The following is a 19,261-nucleotide window of genomic DNA, read 5'->3' on the forward strand; positions in this document are numbered from 1 at the left end:
AACGACCGGAAGAGCTAACGTGGGGCTCACGTGACACCCTCCCCAATCCCTACGTAGGACCTGGGGCAAAGGTCTTCGTGTCTCGCCCTTGCCCACGTGTGTGGCCCGGCTCCACCCACCATTGAGGGAGCTTGGCCAGCGCCGCGGGCTCGCCCGCCCACGCCCTGTGTTTCTGTCGCGGGGCTGCCGGCGCGGTGGCCGAGTGCGGATGAGTGCGGCTCCGGGCGCGCGGGGGCCGGTGTGCGCGGTGGAGTCCCCGCCGGCCCCGCCCTTGCGGCCCCTGTTCAGACACGTGCGGTACGAGAACCTCGTGGCGGGTCTGAGCGGCGGTGTTGTCTCTACCCTGGTGCTGCATCCGCTGGACCTGGTGAAGATCCGCTTCGCAGGTGAGGCGGGCCCCCTTCTCCCTCCGTTCCCTGTAGAGGGGGCACCCTCCCTGGGCGGACCCCACGCCTGCGGGAGCCACTCCCACTGGGGAAACTGAGGCACAATTTGTAGCGCAGCCTGGCTTCCGATCTGCTTCTTCCCACCTTTGCTTCAGAGCATAGATTAGCCATACTGCTGGAGTGTTTTAGCTAGCTGCGAAGGGGCATAGTGCGTGCCCGCTCTCCTTCACCGGCGCCTGCGGGTGTCGAAAACCAGCCACATCTCAAGACAAGATTGAGGGGATGGGGGAGAGGGCTGCAATGACAGCAAAGCTTGGGATTGAGAATCTATTATAAGCACGATTCAGCACAATACTAAATGACACTAAACTTTAACTCAGGGATTCTCTGGGGGTCACTGCGTTATTACATGGAGGGTCGCGAGCTGTCAGCCCCCTCCCCAAACCTTGCTTTGATTCTAGTATTTATAATGGTGTTAAATATATTAAAAAGTGTTTTTAATTTATAAAAGGGGTTGCAGTCAGAGGCTTGCTATGTGAAATGGTTCACCAGTACAAAAGTTTAAGAACCACTGCTATCTTGTTACACTGACTGGATCTAAGCACCCATCAAAATACACTTAACCTTAATACACCATTATAACAAGTATTCGGTTATCTTGTTTGGATTTGATATCCAATATTAAATTCCATATGCGTTACATTGACTTTCCCATGATACATAACTGGGCAGTTTTATTGTCTTTAGATCCAATCAATTAAATAGTTGAGGCAAAAGAGTATTTAATTTAGCCCCATTGTTATAGGCTGTGGTGCTGGTCAGCAAAGAATGAAGTTGGAATTGCAGATTTTCTGCAGAGAAGGGTGTCATCCTCTTCCAGATGAGCTACTGTTGATGTCGCTGATGAGTTGTTCTTTTGAAGCCTCTGTTTTATCACATCAGTTTATATATAGGTTAAATAACTGACTCATTTCTTTACATTTATTTTAAATGGATTTGTGGGTAATTTAGCCTCCAAAATTAAATGTGAATTTTTGAAGAGTTTTACAAAATATGTTTTCTGTAACATTTAAAGATTCAAGTGGAATTGTACTTTTTTGGTGTGTATTTAAATACTTTTTCTTACAGTTACAGAAGGAGCATTGTGCCTAGCATATGGACACTGGAAAATGCAACTGATTAAGTAGAAGCAAAATTGACTAGATTTCTTTTTATTATGAATATCTCATTGATACATTAGAACTAGATAGCATAGGTGGTGAAAAATAAACTAGTTTCAGTAGCCTTAAAGGGCTGGTAACACAAGATATTTTTTTAACAGGACAGTGTCACTTCCTCTAAATCTTGTCTCCTTCCACCGTTCTAAGTCTTACTTTCCCTGACATCTAATATCACATTTTTGCCTTCGTTTGGCAGTGATAGTTAGCTAAACTTCTCTATACCTCAGCCCAGCTGTTATTCCTAACTGCCACAGACCCCTGTAAGTTTTTTGCATTCCATCTTTGTTCTTGGGCTTTGATCGTTCCATTTTAGATTGTATTTGTGATTTCTCAAGCTTTGGATGCTGTCTGTTTCTCAAGAGCTTTATGGTGTGACTGGACAAAAGTCTGTATCCCAAACCACTGAGACTTGGACTCCTTCCCTCACCGGAATGGGCTCTTCACATGCTCTTTTCTGATTCCCAGAAATAATAGGTGGTGGGAGCATGCTGATGTCTCAGGTTTTTTTCTGCACCAAGGCCTCATCCAATGATAAAAACTCCAGTGCTCCATGTGATTCCTGCTGCTTGTGGCCACAGATGGTGGGTTTAAGACCCACAACATCACCAGTCAACCAGTGGGTTTTGAGCTGTCCCCCTGAATTATTGGTTGGAACTCTGATGCTATATATGTGTCCACCCCACCAAGATGGATTCTCACTGAAACAGTGTAGATGGAATGGAACTAAGTTTTCATTTACCTAATAAAAAAAAAAATATATATATATATGGAGATATACCTATCTCATACAACTGGAAGGGACCTTGAAAGATCATTGAGTCCAGTCCTCTGCCTTCACTAGGCAGGACCAAGTACTGTCCCTGACAGATTTTCCCTCCCCCTCAATGGCCCCCTCAAGGATTGAACTCACAACCCTGGGTTTAGCAGGCCAATGCTCAAACCACTGAGCTATCTCTTCCTTCTCCCTGAGCCAGGGTTGAACCCAGAAGAGTCTCCAGCCTCTGCCTTCAACCAGGAAGTGGAATTAGGGACTGAGAAATTAGGATAGTGATTAAAAAAACCTAAACTATTAATTAAAGTGAAAGTTTAAAAACAGGTTTAGGGTAGGAGCTCCTACACCCCAAAGATCTAACTAGGTTTAATTAGGGTGGTTCAGAAGACATTAAAGTGAAATTAAACTGATAACCTGAGATTAAGGTTATCTGGGTAAACAACAACTTCACTGACCATCCTAATGTATGTTCCAGGCTATGACTTCCCTGTTGTTTTGAGGTCCTGCTGAGCCATTTCTTTTTTCAAACTTGGTCTTTGTCAGAACATATTATGTACATGAGGCGAGTCAGAGGATGGAAACAGAAAATGCTGTCTGTGTTTTAGTTACCAAACTACCATTTCTGATGGGGGGCATAATTCCTCTGCATAAGCAGGCCAGGAAGCCACTCTGGTTGCAAAACTTTGAGATGATTTTCTAGTTGTGACACAGTCTTGGGAAAGTTTGCTTTAGTTTGAAGTTTAGGTCATTCTAAAACCCACCTCTGGTTCCTACTTTTGGGGTAAATTACTGGTGTCGCAAATACTGTAGCCATCAATTGTATAGTCACATTATAGTAAGAGCAGTAGCAACTGCTATAGTGGCTATAGTCAAGGCTACACAAACATTTCTGTTCCATCTGAAATCTATCAGGCTAAAACTCTCCATACTTCTATCTTTTCTGAAGGTGAATATCTTTGAAAGTTTGGGCAAAAACAGTTCAGCTGATGAATAGAAAAGGGCCAAGGATACACTTTTCCAATTAAAAAAAAAATGCAATGCAGCCCAGCTAGTGAGGAGTGGCAGAGAAAAAATTAGAATTTAGCATAGAAATAGCCTTTGATTGTTCTGGTAAAAACTGATTTTGAATTCACCGGATCATGACCTGTTGAAAATCATACTTCAAACATGGATGATACATTTTAAATGGGGGATTTCTTACTAAAGTCATAATAAAAATTCCAAGGAACCAAAATCTTCTGGGGGGTGGAAATAGTATTCGTAGAGGACCACAAAAATCTCAGATTATAGGTTAGATGTAGCATAAAACTCTTAGGGCCATTAAGAAAAGAAGACAAACACCATCCTCTGTAAAACTGACAAAATGCTTTAAGTCAAGGATGCTACTCATCTAAGGTACACTGCAGCAGAGTTACCTTCTAAGTGAGAGGCGCTTCCATCCTGTTGACTATAGGAGGTCTGCAGGACAACTGCATCAATCCATTGTAAAGTTCCCCTAACCCTAACTCACATTCACCTTTGGAATACAGCTACAGTAGAACCTCAGAGTTACAAACACCAGAGTTACGAACTGATCAGTCAACCACACACCTCATTTGGAACCAGAGGTATGCAATCAGGCAGCAGCGGGCGGGGGGAGGGGGAGAGAGAAAGTAAATACAGTGCAGTAGTTTATTACATGCTAAAAATATAAAGGGAAAGTTTAAAAAAAGATTTGACAAGATAAGGAAACTGTTTCTGTGCTTGTTTCATTTAAATTCAGATAGTCAAAAGCAGCATTTTTCTTCTGCATACTAAGTTGCAAAGCTGTATTAAGTCAATGTTCAGTTGTAGACCTTTGAAAGAACCACCATAATGTTTTGTTCACAATTATGAACATTTCAGAGTTACGAACAAAACCTCCATTCATAAACTTTTTGCAAAGCTATACCAGCAGGTTCACTACAACTTTCTTTAATACTGCACATTTCCCTGTTCAGCCTAGAGAAAAAGTTATTTGCTTTGTAGTTTTTATACAGCTCGCTTTCACTCTTTATGGAATGATTTTTTTTTTTTCAATGTAATCTCTTTTTTAAATAGTGAGTGACGGGTTGGAATTGAGACCAAAATACAATGGTATTCTACACTGTTTGACCACTGTCTGGAAGCATGAAGGACTACGTGGCCTGTACAAAGGGGTAACTCCAAACATTTGGGGTGCAGGTGCCTCCTGGGGACTCTACTTTTTCTTGTAAGTGGATCTGTAGAATATTAATATTCTATGCAAAGTGATCCTTGAATGTAGGTTGCACTTTGATTTGGGGGAGATGGTGAGGGTTCATAAATATAAATGTTTCCCTTTGTCATCACTTGCTATTTTAAGTGTTATTTAGACTGTAAGCAGTTTAGGACAGGGACCTGTAACTTTTGTAAAATATAGTGCATACCTAGGAGGGTAGCGTGGCCTAGTAAATAGAGTACTGGATTGGAACCAGGGTGGATTGATTTAAATCAGTTTTAATCATCCTTTAACCAACTGTATTCACGATTTATTTTACAAGCAGGAGACTCGGATTTAATGTAATCATTTTTAATGTTGTCTTGCGTTTGTACTTTAGTTATTTTCCTAAAGAAAGGTTCATTCTCATTGGTTGATATATAACCATTCAAAAATGTTGATTTGCAACTAGATAAACCTTGACATGAAATGGGGTAGTTTTTGCTAACCAGGAGAAGCACTATGTCTATACACTTACTTAAGCAATTATTTACTGTAAAACACATTCAGAGTCCTGGGTTTCTTAGATTTTTTTATTAGAAAATTGTGAATTATACATTTTCTTTATTAGATTATTAATTTTTATATGCATCTTTTCTAAGTATTTGAATGGAAATTGAAATTCAAGTAAAAGTACACAAAAACAGCATTTTAAAATAGTTTTTATTAGTTAAATAAAACTACCTTAAATGTACTGGATACACAAGAAAAAGATGATCAAAACATGTTTTAAAACTTATTGCTTTATTAAGGAAATGACACGATTATTTCTGGTCACCGTGTCCTTCAAGATTTTAGAACTAGTAGATCTTATCCTCACACCCCATTTTTATTCATGGATTGGAAGAGGGGAAACAAGTTTTCCTGGGGTTTTTTGTTTTTTGTTTTTCCAACTTCCAATCAGATTCTTAACTTTGACTGAACTAGTCATTGAACTATTTGAATAGACTAAAATGAAAAATATTGTCTCTGCACCTGCAGAAGAGGGTACTGCTGTCAATATCTGGTTTATCACTGCAGCAAACTCTGGTTCCAGGTACTTAGCCAGTGACTTTGACCAGATCATTGGTTCGACTTTCTTTAAAATTTTGTCAGCAAACATAGAAAACATAATCGTGTAGGTCTAGAAGGGTCCTCAAGATCATGTAGTCCATCCCTCCACACTGAGGCAGGAGCAAGTATATCTAGACTATGCCTAATAGTTGTTTGTCTAACCTGTTCTTAAAATCTTTCCATGACAGGGATTCCATAAATTCCCGTAGTAACCTATTCTAATATTTAATTTCCTTATAGTTAGAAAGTTTTTCTTAATTCCTAACATCTAACCTAAATCTCCCTTGCTATAGCTTAAGCTGATTACTACTTGTCCTACCGTCAGTGAATATGGAGAACAATTGATCACTGTTCTCTTTATAATGGCGCTTAACATTATTTGAAAACTGTTACTGTATCGTGCCCTTTAAGGCGGGAGCCAGGTGACCACCCCGCTACAGGAGTGAACCGTGAAGCGGCAAAGTTTGCTGATGATACAAAATTATTCAAGATAGTTCAGTCTAAAGCAGACTTTGAGGAGTTACAGAGGAATCTCACAAAACTGGGTAACAAAATGGCAAATTAAGTAAGATCTTGGAGTAACCATGGATAGTTCTCTGAAAACTTCCACTCTATGCGCAGTAGCAATCTAAAAGTCTCTCCGTATGTTAGGAACTCTTAGGAAGGGGATAGAAAATAAGGCAAAAGATATAATACCACTTTATAAATCCATGATGTGCCCACACCTGGGATACTGTGTCCAGTTCTGTTTGCCTCCTCTCAAAAAGGTTATAGTGGAACTGGAAAAGGTTCAGAGAAGAACAACAAAGATAATCAGGGGTATGGAATGGCTTCCATATGAGGAGAGACCAAACAGATTGGGGCTGTCCAGCTTGGAAAGGAGACGTCTAAGGAGGGATATGAGAGAGGTCTATAAAATCATGAATGGTGTGGAGAAAGTAAATAGAAAAATGAAACCCTTTCACACTATCCAAAAACCAGGGGTCACCTATGAAATTGAAAAACAACAGGTTTAATACAAATGAGGAAGTACTTTTCACACAATGTGCTATTAATCTGTGGAATTTATTGCCATGGGATGTTGTGATAGCCAAAAGTATAACTAGGTTCAAAAAAGAACTGGATTGGTTCATGGAGAATTGGTCCATCAGTGACTGTTAACCAAGATGGTCAGGGATGAAACCCCATGCTCGGGGTAACCCTTAACCTGTGACCATCAGAAACCGAGAGTGGAGAACAGGATGGAGTGGTTTCAGAGTAGCAGCCGTGTTAGTCTGTATCCGCAAAAAGAACAGGAGTACTTGTGGCACTTTAGAGACTAACAAATTTATTTGAGTATAAGCTTTCGTGGGTTACAACCCACTTCTTCGGATGCATAGAATGGAACATATATTGAGTGTATATATATATATATGTATATGTGTATATATATATCCACAATATTATATATTCACATACAGAGAGCATGAAAAGGTGGGAGTTGTCTTACCAACTCTGAGAGGCCAATTAAGTAAGAGGGGGAAAAAAAACTTTTGAAGTAATAATCAAGATAGCCCAGTATAGACAGTTTGATAAGAAGTGTGAGAATACTTACATGGGGAGATAGATTCAATGTTTGTAATGGCTCAGCCATTCCCAGTCTCTGTTCAAGCCTAAGTTGATTGTATCTAGTTTGCATATCAATTCAAGCTCAGCAGTTTCTTGTTGGAGTCTGTTTTTGAAGCTTTTCTGTTGCAAAATTGCCACCCGCAGGTCTGTCATTAAATGACCAGACAGGTTAAAGTGTTCTCCTACTGGTTTTTGAATGTTATGATTCCTGATGTCAGATTTGTGTCCATTAATTCTTTTGCGTAGAGACTGTCCGGTTTGGCCAATGTATCTGACATCAGGAATCTGCTGAGCTTGAATTGATATGCAAACTAGATACAATCAACTTAGGCTTGAATAGAGACTGGGAATGGCTGAGCCATTACAAACATTGAATCTATCTCCCCATGTAAGTATTCTCACACTTCTTATCAAACTGTCTGTACTGGGCTATCTTGATTATTACTTCAAAAGTTTTTTTTCCCCCTCTTACTTAATTGGCCTCTCAGAGTTGGTAAGACAACTCCCACCTTTTCATGCTCTCTGTATGTGTATATATTTATCTCCTCAATATATATGTTCCATTCTATGCATCCGAAGAAGTGGGCTGTAGCCCACAAAAGCTTATGCTCAAATAAATTTGTTAGTCTCTAAGGTGCCACAAGTACTCCTATTCTTTTTGAGGATGGAGTGGATCACTCTGTAATTGCCCTATTCTGTACTTTTCCCCCTGAAGCTCTGGTACAGGCCACCACTGGGGACAGGATACTAGGAAAGATGGACCATGGTCTGACCCAGAATGGCAGTTCTTATTGTCAAGTATCATGAATCTTTTTTCTAGAACCTGAAATAATTTATGCTAAATAGAAAATAAGAACCTAAACTTGGACAGATATTAGGAATTAAATAGGCACTTTAAATTATTTAGTCTGCTGAAGCTGAAAGCATTTAAGACATGCATAAAGAAATCAATGTGTACAAGTCAGCTTCTTAGAATTTTTTGTGAGCTGATGGTTTTTTGCTCTTTGGGGCCTTTTCTTCAATGTAAAGTGTCTTAAATTTGTTCATTAACTATCAAATGGCAAACTGATTTCCTGTTGATTCAAACAAAGTAGAGGACAGTTATTTGTGCAAAACTATTCTACTGATTATCTAGAGCTTATTCTCTTTTGACTATTCTACTGATTATCTAGAGCTTATTCTCTTTTGACTTCCACTTGTTCACCTCCCAGTGAAAGTTCATTCAAAATCCAGAATGCAGACCAGCGTACATGAGGTCAATCCAGTAGATAAAGACTGATATAATGTAGTGCTAGAAAATAAATACCTACTGCCTAGGTTTTATGAAGAGGCAGTCTTTTGTCTTACAAACATCTCACACACACTAATTTTTCAGTTCAGATAAAAGTTACAGGGTGCAGTCCCATTGTTGTCATCTAGGAATAGTCTGGCACTTTAAAGGGTTCTGTTGTAAAAGATATTTAAATAGCCTAAAGCTACAATTCAGCAACTTGTATTGCATTTGACTGAGACAGGTTAATCTCTGACTCTATGTGCTCTCTAAGGGCAATGGTGCATAAAGTAATATCTAATCTTTAAAAACCTTTTCCTAAATGATCTGTATTTCTTCTATCTAAATGTTTTACCTCTTCCAGCTATAATGCCATCAAAGCCTATAAGGAGGAAAGAAAGCTAGAAAGTCTTGGTGCAACGGAGCACCTAGTGTCAGCTGCTGAGGCCGGTGAGGAAAATGCTAACGAGATTAATGTTTACCTTCAGCCTGTCCATATGCTGTTTTTGCCTTTGTCTGTCAATGTTTCTTTTTCTTCCAGATGGCAAGTGCAAGTGTTTCAGTCCAGCTGCATTCATGGACAAAGTAATAATTAATATTGTTTGGTTGGACAGCTGTGTTTTACATTTTTATTCACAAATAGCAGCCACTAAAATGTTTTATGGCTGCATTACCCTCTTTTCTTAATATTTTATACAAATTCTAGTGCATAACCTATATGCAGCTGTGCAATAAAAGGCCAAAATTTATTAAACACATCCTTGTAATATAATGTATTAATGTTAATTTTGAGTACTTACAAGACACACAAAAGCAGATATAGGACCCAATCAGGCACCCATTGAGTCAGTGCAATGACTTGATTGGCTTTAATGAGCATTGGATTGGACCTGTAGTGTCAATCAGATCTGGAATTCAGATCCATTTAATACTTAAAGAATTAAATGGATCTGAATTCCAGAAATATTAAATGGATCTGAATTCCAGATCTGATTGACACTACAGGTCCAATCCAATGCTCAAAATATCTTACCTACAAAATACAAATATCTGATCTCTGCAATTTTTAATCTAAATAATTTCTAATGTTCTTGTGTTCTTGTATACATTTCTCTGATATAGATGGTAATCTTGGAGTTTTGGAGGATTTCTTGTTGCAGTACTACACATTAAATTGTATCAGTTTGTCATTACTTCACAGTCCTATGACTTAAAGTAATCTGTAAAGCTACATCAGGTTAATCATTCTGACAGAGTTAGGTCGTTCATTACATGGACACTTTATTTCTGTTTACTCTTGTTTAATTTTGAAATTTTGTATACCATAAGGCTAAATTGAGATTATTAAAGCACATATAAAATAAAACTAGCTTCTTATGTCCAGATTCCACCATTTGGACCATGGTGGAGTAAAGGAGGAGATTACATTGGGGCCAGTGGATAAGGATACACAGGGAGTCCTGTGGTCTGCAGCATGCACTTCTGCACAGACTCCCCAAATTATACCAGTTTCCCCTCCCACCCTCTGTTCAGCAGAACTGTTGCAGTAGGATTCGGTCTCAAAGTTAAGAGGAAAAGAATGGAATGCCCACATTTTTCTTGTTTAGTATTCTTGTAGGATGGGTGTGTGTTTGTTTGTTGTACTGAATTGAACAAAATGGTACAAACTTTCAGCGTGGCATTGATAATATTACCCTAACTTCCATCTGTTCTTAGGAGTTATGACCCTCTGTATCACAAACCCAATATGGGTAACGAAGACGCGGCTTGTGTTACAGTATGATGCTGGCATTGATTCATCAAAGCGCCAGTACAAAGGAATGTTTGATGCTCTTATAAAGATATACAAGCTGGAGGGTATACGTGGCTTATACAAGGTAATATAATTTGACATAATGGATAAGAATTCTGGAATTTATCGTGGGTGTAATAGCACTGTGGCTCTTGTGGAATTGGAAAGTTGTTACATGTTACTATAAAAGCTACCTTTCATCGTCTCATAAGCCTATTTCTACCACACTAGAGGATTGCAGCAAAAAAGGCTTATAATGGTAAGTAAAGGTTGCAGAAGGATAAACAGTAGTGAAACTGGAAGAGGGGAGACTATGAGGTACATGGACAAAAGCATTGTAGGCTGAAACTCTGAGAGGAATACTATGGCTAAAATAGAAAAGTTGAATCAAGAACTGCTTTTGTTTAATAATCATGAATTTGTCCTCTGTAGTATTCTCTTCTAGTTGTTGGAGGAGAGAGGTGGCAGCAACAGGGCATAATTTCTAGGGCAAATTGATCCTGATATTGATCAAACTGTTCCTTCATCCAGTCCCATCTCTCTGCCTGTCTTTCTGACATTTCATGATGTCCAACCATCGTCTTAAATGCAGTATGCCTGAAACAGAGTTATTAATCTTCCCTCCATTACTATGGACAATGCTGCAGTCACCTCCCACATCCCATTTCCAGGCATTTAGGCCTGTAATGTGTCATCTTCAGCTCTGGATCCACACATTTTGTAGGATTTTAAATTTGGCTACAACAACTAGCTACAACTGCAAATGTGGCTTTTATTCTTTCCATGTGAGAATTTATTTAGGGAAACAAAATAACAGCTTGATTTGAACTTCATTCTGCCTCCCTTCCTTCAGGCCATGACATTAGGACAGTCATCAATACCTTGGAGACGTGAAGAACTCTGGTTCTTCTGATCCAACTAATGTGGAGGAACAGGCTTGCTGTCTCTTAGCAATTAAGGATAGGTTACTGAATGTTCATCTCCCTTATTTGCTGAGGGAAACCTGATCCCAGTACTCTGAGATTGTTATAGCAGGTACCAATGAATGCCAAGTTCTGAAAACTCTGAAACAAAATATTTCTCTTACTCCTTAACCTGAAGTTTCTGGGATTCCTTGGTGTGCCTGGATAAATATTTGTTCTGTTCCATGTAGATCATTTCTAATTTCTTGCATCTGTTAGGACTTCTTAAATTCTGTTCCATTGGGGTGCTTTTCAGATTTTCCATGTGTTTGGTATGTGTTTTGGCCCTCGATGCTTCTCTCTAGTGCTAACCTTACCTGCAAGAGTAGGGATCCAAGCGAAGCTCTTCCTTTGAAAGAGCCTATAATAGCTGTTATCTAAAGAAGGTTACCCACATAACTATCCACATCAAGCAACTTTTTGCTTGAGATTAGGACTGTCTCAGCCTGTTATATTCTACTATAGAGTACTTCAGGCTTTAATTTCTTAAAAAAAAAAAAGCACAGAGTGACTTTCCCTGCTGCTTCCCCCTCTGTGTGCCATGTTTGAAGCTTTGGGAATGGTGGATGAGTGACTTGGAATCTAGCCCTCCAGCCAAACCACAGTAAAGAGTTCTCCTGTCTGGACTCTAGTTATCCCAAAAGCAAAATGCATCTCTTTCACAGCCCACTGATGCAGGGTTGCCCTCCCTGAACTGAACAGTTTCTTTTGCACTCCCTGAAACAGCTTTCTCTTTAGCCTCTTGTACGGATGACCTTGCAGCCACAATTTTCAGACCTGCCTGGGGTTGGTCATTCATTTGTCCTGTTGATACAGGGTTCCTCAATAACTTGCCTTCCCTGAACTAAGCAGTTTTTTTTTTCTTGATCCTCCCCAGGCCCAGTCCATTGTCACTCTGTTGATACAGGGTAAAAGAGGCTTAATTCAACCCAGCTTTCTGTCCCAAAATAAACACAAGTGCCCAGTACTCAAGCCTGCACCCTTACTGTATTACCTCAGGCCTTTTCCTTCAGATGCTTGACTCTAGAGTTCTGTTCCATTCACCTTCCTGTTTCTCTAGTCCATCCACTAGGTTGTTCCTTTGGTGAAGAGATCAGAGAGAGAGGCTCTGCCAAACTGAGGCAAGAACAGCTCTCTGTTTATAGCCTAGCTGTCACATAATATGCCCTGCCCATCATTGCCTCCTGGAGACTTCATCTGCCAGAATTCCCTTATTTGAAAGGGTTGAGGCCCAGTAAACAGTAGGCTGGTCTTGCCAGGTCTTAAAAGAGCCAGCACAGTAACCCCAGGCCTAAGCATGCCAAATCATGATTTAGGCCCAAAAAATATCATGAGATTGGCTTAAAAATAATGAGATTTAAAATATACTAATTTTTGGGTTCTCTTTATTTGACTCTGAGACTTCAAGGTTTATGTTCTCTAGCTTTTCTCCATAACCATTAGGGATAAAAACTTAAATTAAAAAATAAAAACAGAGTCTCTCATAATCACAAGACCTCAGGCGCTGGGATTTTAAGAAAAACACCAAATATTGTGAAACTCACGATAAAATCACTTGAGTTAGCATGTCAGCTGTATAGCCCATTTTGGTTTTTTCCTTAGATTAAAGCTGCTGATTAACAATAAATCCTTTGTCAAGAGGATATGTAAACATATCTTGAAAGGGACTATAGCAGAGATTTTTTTTAAGTTTCATGCCTTGGCTACTGCAGTCTCCTCCTGTGGCCTTGGTGCCTTCAAACCTGCATCCTTCAAGTTCATCCCCGTTCAGTGGTGAAGTGACAGCAGCAATTAGAAATAAAAAAGCAAAATGTAACAATTGGAGAAGGAGGGAATAGATAGCTTCCCTTCTCAATTTTCTGCACTTCATAATTTGTAATTCATTGATTCCAAAGAATACAAAGGAAAAATCCATGGTTGGCAGGGCTAGGGACAATAAGAAGACATTTTTAATTATATTAGGAACAAAATCCTAGCAATGGTATAGACACTTGAAATGGTATAATTGTTAATGATGATGGAGAAAAGGAAGAAGTGTTCAATAAATATTTCTGTTCTGTATTTGGAAAGAAGCAGGATGATGATCTCATATCACATGACAATGATAATACTTTCCAGTCCATTAGTAATGAAGAAGGATGTTAAACAACATCTGCTAGTGATAAATATGTTTGAGTGCAAGTTATCCAGGCCTGTTGATGTAAGAGTCCTAAGAGAATTGGCTAAGGAAATCTGGCCCACTGATGTTCTTTTTTCAGTAAACCTTGAATATCAGGGAAATTCCAGAGGACTGGAAGAGTGCTAATATTGTGCCAATATTCAAAAAAGGGCAAATAGGATAACCTGGGTAATAATAGACTGGTTAGCCTGACATCAATATCTGGCAGAATAATGGAAAAGCTGATATTGGATTCAGCTGATAAAGTAGTAAAAAATGGGAATATAATTAATGCTAGTCAACATGTTTTTAGGGAAAATAGGTCCTGTCAAGCCTGATATTCTTCATCTTTGAGATTACAAGTTTGGTTGATTAAAGGTAACTGCTTAGATATAATATACGTAGTACCACACAACATTCTCATTGAAAAAAAAATAGCATTATATAGTCTCTATAGAATTCACATTAAATGGATTAAGAAGTGGATAACTGATGGCTCTCAAAAAGTAGTCCATGAGGAATTGTTGAATATAGGGGTATTTCTAATGGGGTTCCACAGGGATTGGTGGTAGGCCCGAAGTTATTCAGCATTTTCATCAGCAACATATAAATAATATAAAATCACTACTGATAAAACTTGAAGAATTGCTGGGCCCAGCTTCCCTTAAAGGGCCAGCCGTTCTGTGCTGTATTCACAAGAACGCAACCTAATAGCAGGTAGGTGACTGGCAAGTAGTGATCACTGCTACTAACTGGCTAAGAACTTGAACCCATTCTGTTGGATTTGTTACCTTGTCTCCCCTGGCCAATTATTTGTCTTGTCCACTTGTAGCATAGTTTAAAAGACATGACTTCTCCCTGCTCTGCACCCCCCAAGCACCTCAGAGGGTACACACTCAGGAGGGGTGGGGTGTGCTTGACCTCTTGAGATCCAGAATCATTCTCCCATTGTGGGTCTCCGTGTTGAACTCATGACTCCCTGCACTGGAGATCTGGATTATTCAAACTGCTACTCCATCGGCGGTGCCTCCTGGGGAAATAATGGGTAATCCATCCTAACTGGATACCATACTCCATTCATAAATAAATACATAATTCTCAAATTACCAAACAGCTCCAATAAACTTTATATAAACAATAGAAATTATAAACACAAAAAAAGTCAAGAACAAGATACCATAAATAAATATATATGAACATGGATAGATTTTTAAAGTATACACACAGCCATCTGTAGAAGATGCCATAAACCTCTTTTTATTTCTCTTTTGGTCACTTAACACAATCACCCACAAAGTCTCCCTGACTCTAGTTATGTCAGCCCTCTAACACAGGGGTTCTCAAACTGGGGGTCCGGACCCCTCAGGGGGACACGAGGTTATTACATGGAGGGTCGCGAGCTGTCAGCCTCCACCCCAAACCTCACTTTGCCTCCAGCATTTATAATGGTGTTAAATATACTAAGAAGTGTTTTTAATTTATAAGGGCAGGGGTCGCACTCAGGGGCTTGCTATGTGAAAGGGATCACCAGTACAAAAGTTTGAGAACCACTGCTCTAAAGTGTCAGTCCCACGTCCAGGTACCTGTCAGTGGTGCACTTGTAGATATTGCAGGCACTGTGGCCTGGTGTCTTGTCTGAGGGGTCCAATGATCCACACAGCAATTTGAATCTTGGAAATAGCTTTTCAGCTCCAAAGGATGATTTGAATCCTTCTCTCCTGGGGTAACAATCTTAGATATGAGCTTTCTGCTTTTCCTCCTGGGTGAGGTAACTGTTAGTGATCAGGTTGTTGGCTGTGGCAGCCAGCTGAACTGTCTGTCAGGCAGTCACTGCCCTCACAGTGGCATAGCAGGCCCTGTGGGAACCCAGTTTGATGGAGTTTCCCAACTGAGGATTGGGAAAATTGAATAAAAGTCAATCTGTGAGGGGAGCTGGCTGCGCCCTTCCTCTCTGGTGCTCTTTTTGCCACCATCTCTCTCGACCCTTTCCTCTGTCACCTCAAAGGAGGGGCTACCTCCTCTTTGTATCTTTCTCAGCTATTTGCAGTGGTTTTAGCCGTGCTGGTCCCAGGATGTTAGAGACACAAGGTGGGTGAGGTAATATTTTTAATTTAATTTTATTTAGAAAAACTCTATATAGCTGGAAAGCTTGTTTCTCTCCCCCTCCCCTCCCCCCAACACAGGTTGGTGCAATAAAAGATATTGCCTCACCCACCTTTTCTATCTAAACTGTCACCCCTGAGGGATACAGAACCATTTTCTCTCTCCCAGACCCCTAGGGTAGAGAACCAATCAAAGGTCCTCTCTGTCAGGACATCTGGGGCTGCTGGTTTAGTTCCCTCCCTCCAGCCTCCTCTCTGCTTAAGAGAGGGTTGCCTGACAACAGGGCAGCAACACTTCTGGGAAACAATCTTTGGCCCTGGCTGGCCCAGATAAGTTTCACCCCCTTATGGCAAGGAGGGCGGGGGGTGTTTACTGCTGTAAACTCTTTGTGGCAGGGGCTGACGTTTAGATAGATGTGTTTTTACGGTGTGTAGCACAACAGGGCTGAACCTGGTTGTAGCCTTTAGGTTTTACAACAGTATAAATGTCTGAGTTGTGTGTATTGGGAGGGCAGTGCAGAGCGTATGTTGGAATAAGAAGATGCAAGCAGGTTGTCTAGCGTTCAAGGATTACAGATTAACCTTTTTTTTTTTTTTTTTATAAAAATGTTTTAGGGATTTGTGCCTGGTCTGTTTGGAACTTCACATGGAGCACTTCAGTTCATGGCATATGAAGATCTGAAATTGAGATACAATAAACATAGAAACAGACTATTGGATACAAAATTGGTAATTTGCCTTAAATGGAAACATTTATCTTTTATAGTATGTGAGTATTTGGAAACCAGATCTGTCTAGAAATGTCTAGAACACAGATCAGATGAGACTGTACTGTTGTGCAATTGCCACAAACTACCAGTTTTATTAGCTGTTAATGTTATATTCACTTTTGACAGATCACACAGGAAAAATAAGGAAAATACTCAGTTTTTTCACTTTCAACTTTTAGTACAAATTACCTCATCACCAGCCAATTAGCACTGTTTTTACATGTTGGGGAAATCCACTTTTCATTTGAGAACTTGGGAAATCTTGTTTGTTTTGTTTTTAAATTAACTTTTGTTGCGTCTGACGAAGTGGGTATTCATCCACGAAAACTTATGCTCCAATATGTCTGTTAGTCTATAAGGTGCCACAGAACTCTTTCTCGCTTTTTACAGATCCAGACTAACACGGCTACCCCTCTGATATTTTGGGAGAATGTTTGTAGTTCTACAAATATAAACAAATAAAAAAGTAACTGTACCAAAAAAATAATTTATAATATACTTTTTAGGATATTACTTCAGTATGCTATTGAACTTGTGGTATAAATGAGAACATCAGTATAATCAGTTTTTACACCAAAATAAGTACCTCTAATGCCAGTATTAATGTGTAATGAACATCAGCACTTACTGAAACTTGTATTCCCTTCTTATAGGAAAAAAATCTAGAGTACTGCTCTGTTCGTGCTTTAAAAAGCAGTTTGATAGTTCCCAGCATTTTATTTAGTTATTTGTAATTTGACTTAAACTAACATTGGTAACTTTCTTATAATTTTAGACTGCTTTAGAATACATTACCATGGCAGCACTATCCAAAATATTTGCTGTGTCAGCAACATACCCATATCAAGTAGTGCGAGCTCGTCTTCAGGATCAACACAATAGGTACTCTGGAATGGTTGATGTTATTCGCAGGACGTGGAGGTAGGCATAGAGAAGTAAAAATGCAATTCTGAAAATGACATCACCTTAATCAACAGATCTGCTCCTGGTGTGTAGTCAGTGTTGTGGCTGTTAACTTCAGTGACACATTTTTATTACTGTTTTTTTCTGTTGGCTGTGTTGGTTCTGCAGGGCCAAATGTGAATTGGATTCTGTTCCTCCTTGTGCATCACCTGCTCAACAGTTATTTACTTAGAGCTTATCTTCACGTACAGCACTACATTGGCACAGCTGCACTGGTGTGCCATTGCAGCACTTGAGTGAAGACGTTAACACGCTATTGGGAGGGCTTCTCCTCTCAGTGTAGTTAATCCACCTCCCCGAGAGGCGGTACCTATGTCTATGGGAGAAGGTCTCCCATTGACATAGCGGTTTCTACACAGAGGGTTAGATCAGTATAACTACATTGCTCAGGGGTGTGGCACTTTCGAATCCTTGGGTGACGTAATTATACTGCTGTAGATCTGTAGTGTAGACCTGAACTTACTTAAATCTGTACAAACTCTTTGTAGTCAGTGCGGTTGCACAGGTGCTAGAATTTGAAGACATGGGAGAGGTGTAACACTGTATATTGGGGGTGGGGAGAGACATTGTGGGCTTCCACGTTTGTTTGTCTCAGTGATTTTTTTTTCATTCAAATGTGCTTAAAAATGCCCTTTTTTCCTCCCCAAAGGAAAGAAGGAGTTCATGGATTTTACAAAGGAATCATCCCCAATGTGATCAGAGTGACTCCTGCCTGCTGTATCACCTTTGTAGTGTATGAAAATGTATCTAATTTTTTGCTTAATTTTAGAAAAGAGAATCATTAAATTAAAGCTAGGAGTTTGCATCCAAAGGAGTTTACTGTCCTTTATTTTTTGAAATTTGTAATCTGAGAAAAATATTGTACAACTGTCTAGCTTGAGATTGTGAACTGCTCCAGTAATCAATGCAAGGATTTGGGGATCAGAAAACCTAAACTGCCTTCTCTTCTATTGGAGCTCTCCTGACCCCTCTTTTCCCCCTCTTTTCTGTGAATCAGCAGCCTCTGCCTGAAACAGCTGTTCCCATCCCAAACTTAAAACAGCACAGTGACTGAATAAAGGCAGACTTGCAACAGCTTTGTCCGATTAACTGATCTCTCTAAATCATCTTTTCCTATACAAGAGCAAGAACCTGATGATGTCCAGGGTTAATTGAGTGGGGTTGTGAGGACATCAAAAGTTGTGATAGGTTCCAGATCTATCAAACACAGGGCCTCTCTTTGGCGGTCTCCCCACAGAACTGTGTACACGTTTGTCCTCATGGTGGTCTGGAGTTTTCTAAATCCCATCCATGTGTAATTTGTCAGGTTTCAGAATTACAAATGTCCTGATTGCAGTGTGTGTGCAGTGAAATCCCTGACTCACTGGAGGAGACTGCTGGGGCGGGGACAGCACAAACATTTAGAGTACCTTTAAGGTACAGTGTGGCTGGAGACAGTGAGAAGAAGGGCTTTCACCCAGCCCATTATATTAAAATCTGATAAACCTCCAGTTTTAGTATAATGTCCAAGGCATCTTGCAAAATTTTTGCAGCATCAGACCTAAATCAGCAGTTAATGTGTCACTGGCCACTTCTCCGCTTTTTTCCTCTTAAAGGGAAAGACAAATTCTCTCACTTAGTTACAGAGATTACATGTAAACACCAGGTTGAGTTTACATTGAAGTAAAAGGACATGTTCAGACACATAGACATGTTTAACAAATAGCTTGGTGCTTTTGCACTAGTTTTTGTAAATAACAGCAGTTTTCAAAGTCTTATTTTAAAGATGGCTATTTCAAAATGTTGGTCTTATTTATTTAGAGTTTCAGAGTGGTAGCCGTATTAGTCTAGATCAGCAAAAAGAATGAGGAATACTTGTGGAACCGTAGAGACTAATTTATTTGGGCATAAGCTTTCGTGGGTAAAAACCCACTTCATCAGATGCATAGAGTGGAAAATACAGCGTGTG

The 19,261-nt window shown here is 39.8% G+C and overlaps 1 protein-coding gene across 2 annotated transcripts; it reads left to right on the forward strand.

Annotated features, from left to right (window-relative positions):
* Positions 1 to 64: 64 nt before the first annotated feature.
* Positions 65 to 19,256, forward strand: SLC25A32 (solute carrier family 25 member 32). Of its 2 annotated transcripts, none has more exons than XM_054018391.1 (7): positions 65 to 386; positions 4,458 to 4,608; positions 9,108 to 9,151; positions 10,283 to 10,443; positions 16,196 to 16,309; positions 17,126 to 17,271; positions 17,963 to 19,256. In XM_054018391.1, exons 1-7 carry the CDS (start codon positions 209 to 211, stop codon positions 18,096 to 18,098), a joined length of 930 nt encoding a protein of 309 aa, XP_053874366.1. In that variant the 5' UTR covers positions 65 to 208; the 3' UTR covers positions 18,099 to 19,256. The 2 variants fall into 2 exon arrangements, with proteins under 2 accessions (XP_053874366.1, XP_053874365.1); XM_054018390.1 differs by lacking the exon at positions 9,108 to 9,151 and adding an exon at positions 8,931 to 9,016 and having other exon boundaries at positions 67 to 386; positions 17,963 to 19,253.
* Positions 19,257 to 19,261: the final 5 nt, after the last annotated feature.

The sequence above is a fragment of the Malaclemys terrapin genome, chromosome 2, assembly GCF_027887155.1.
Source record: "Malaclemys terrapin pileata isolate rMalTer1 chromosome 2, rMalTer1.hap1, whole genome shotgun sequence".
Lineage (NCBI taxonomy): Eukaryota > Metazoa > Chordata > Testudines > Emydidae > Malaclemys > Malaclemys terrapin.

Coding starts and splice junctions, on each gene's coding strand:
- SLC25A32 (XM_054018390.1), top strand. CDS start 209: ATGAGTGCGGCTCCGGGCGCGCGGGGGCCGGTGTGCGCGGTGGAGTCC. Junction 9,017..10,282: donor AGTGTCAGCTGCTGAGGCCG/GTGAGGAAAATG, acceptor ATCTGTTCTTAG/GAGTTATGACCCTCTGTATC. Junction 10,444..16,195: donor GTATACGTGGCTTATACAAG/GTAATATAATTT, acceptor AAAATGTTTTAG/GGATTTGTGCCTGGTCTGTT.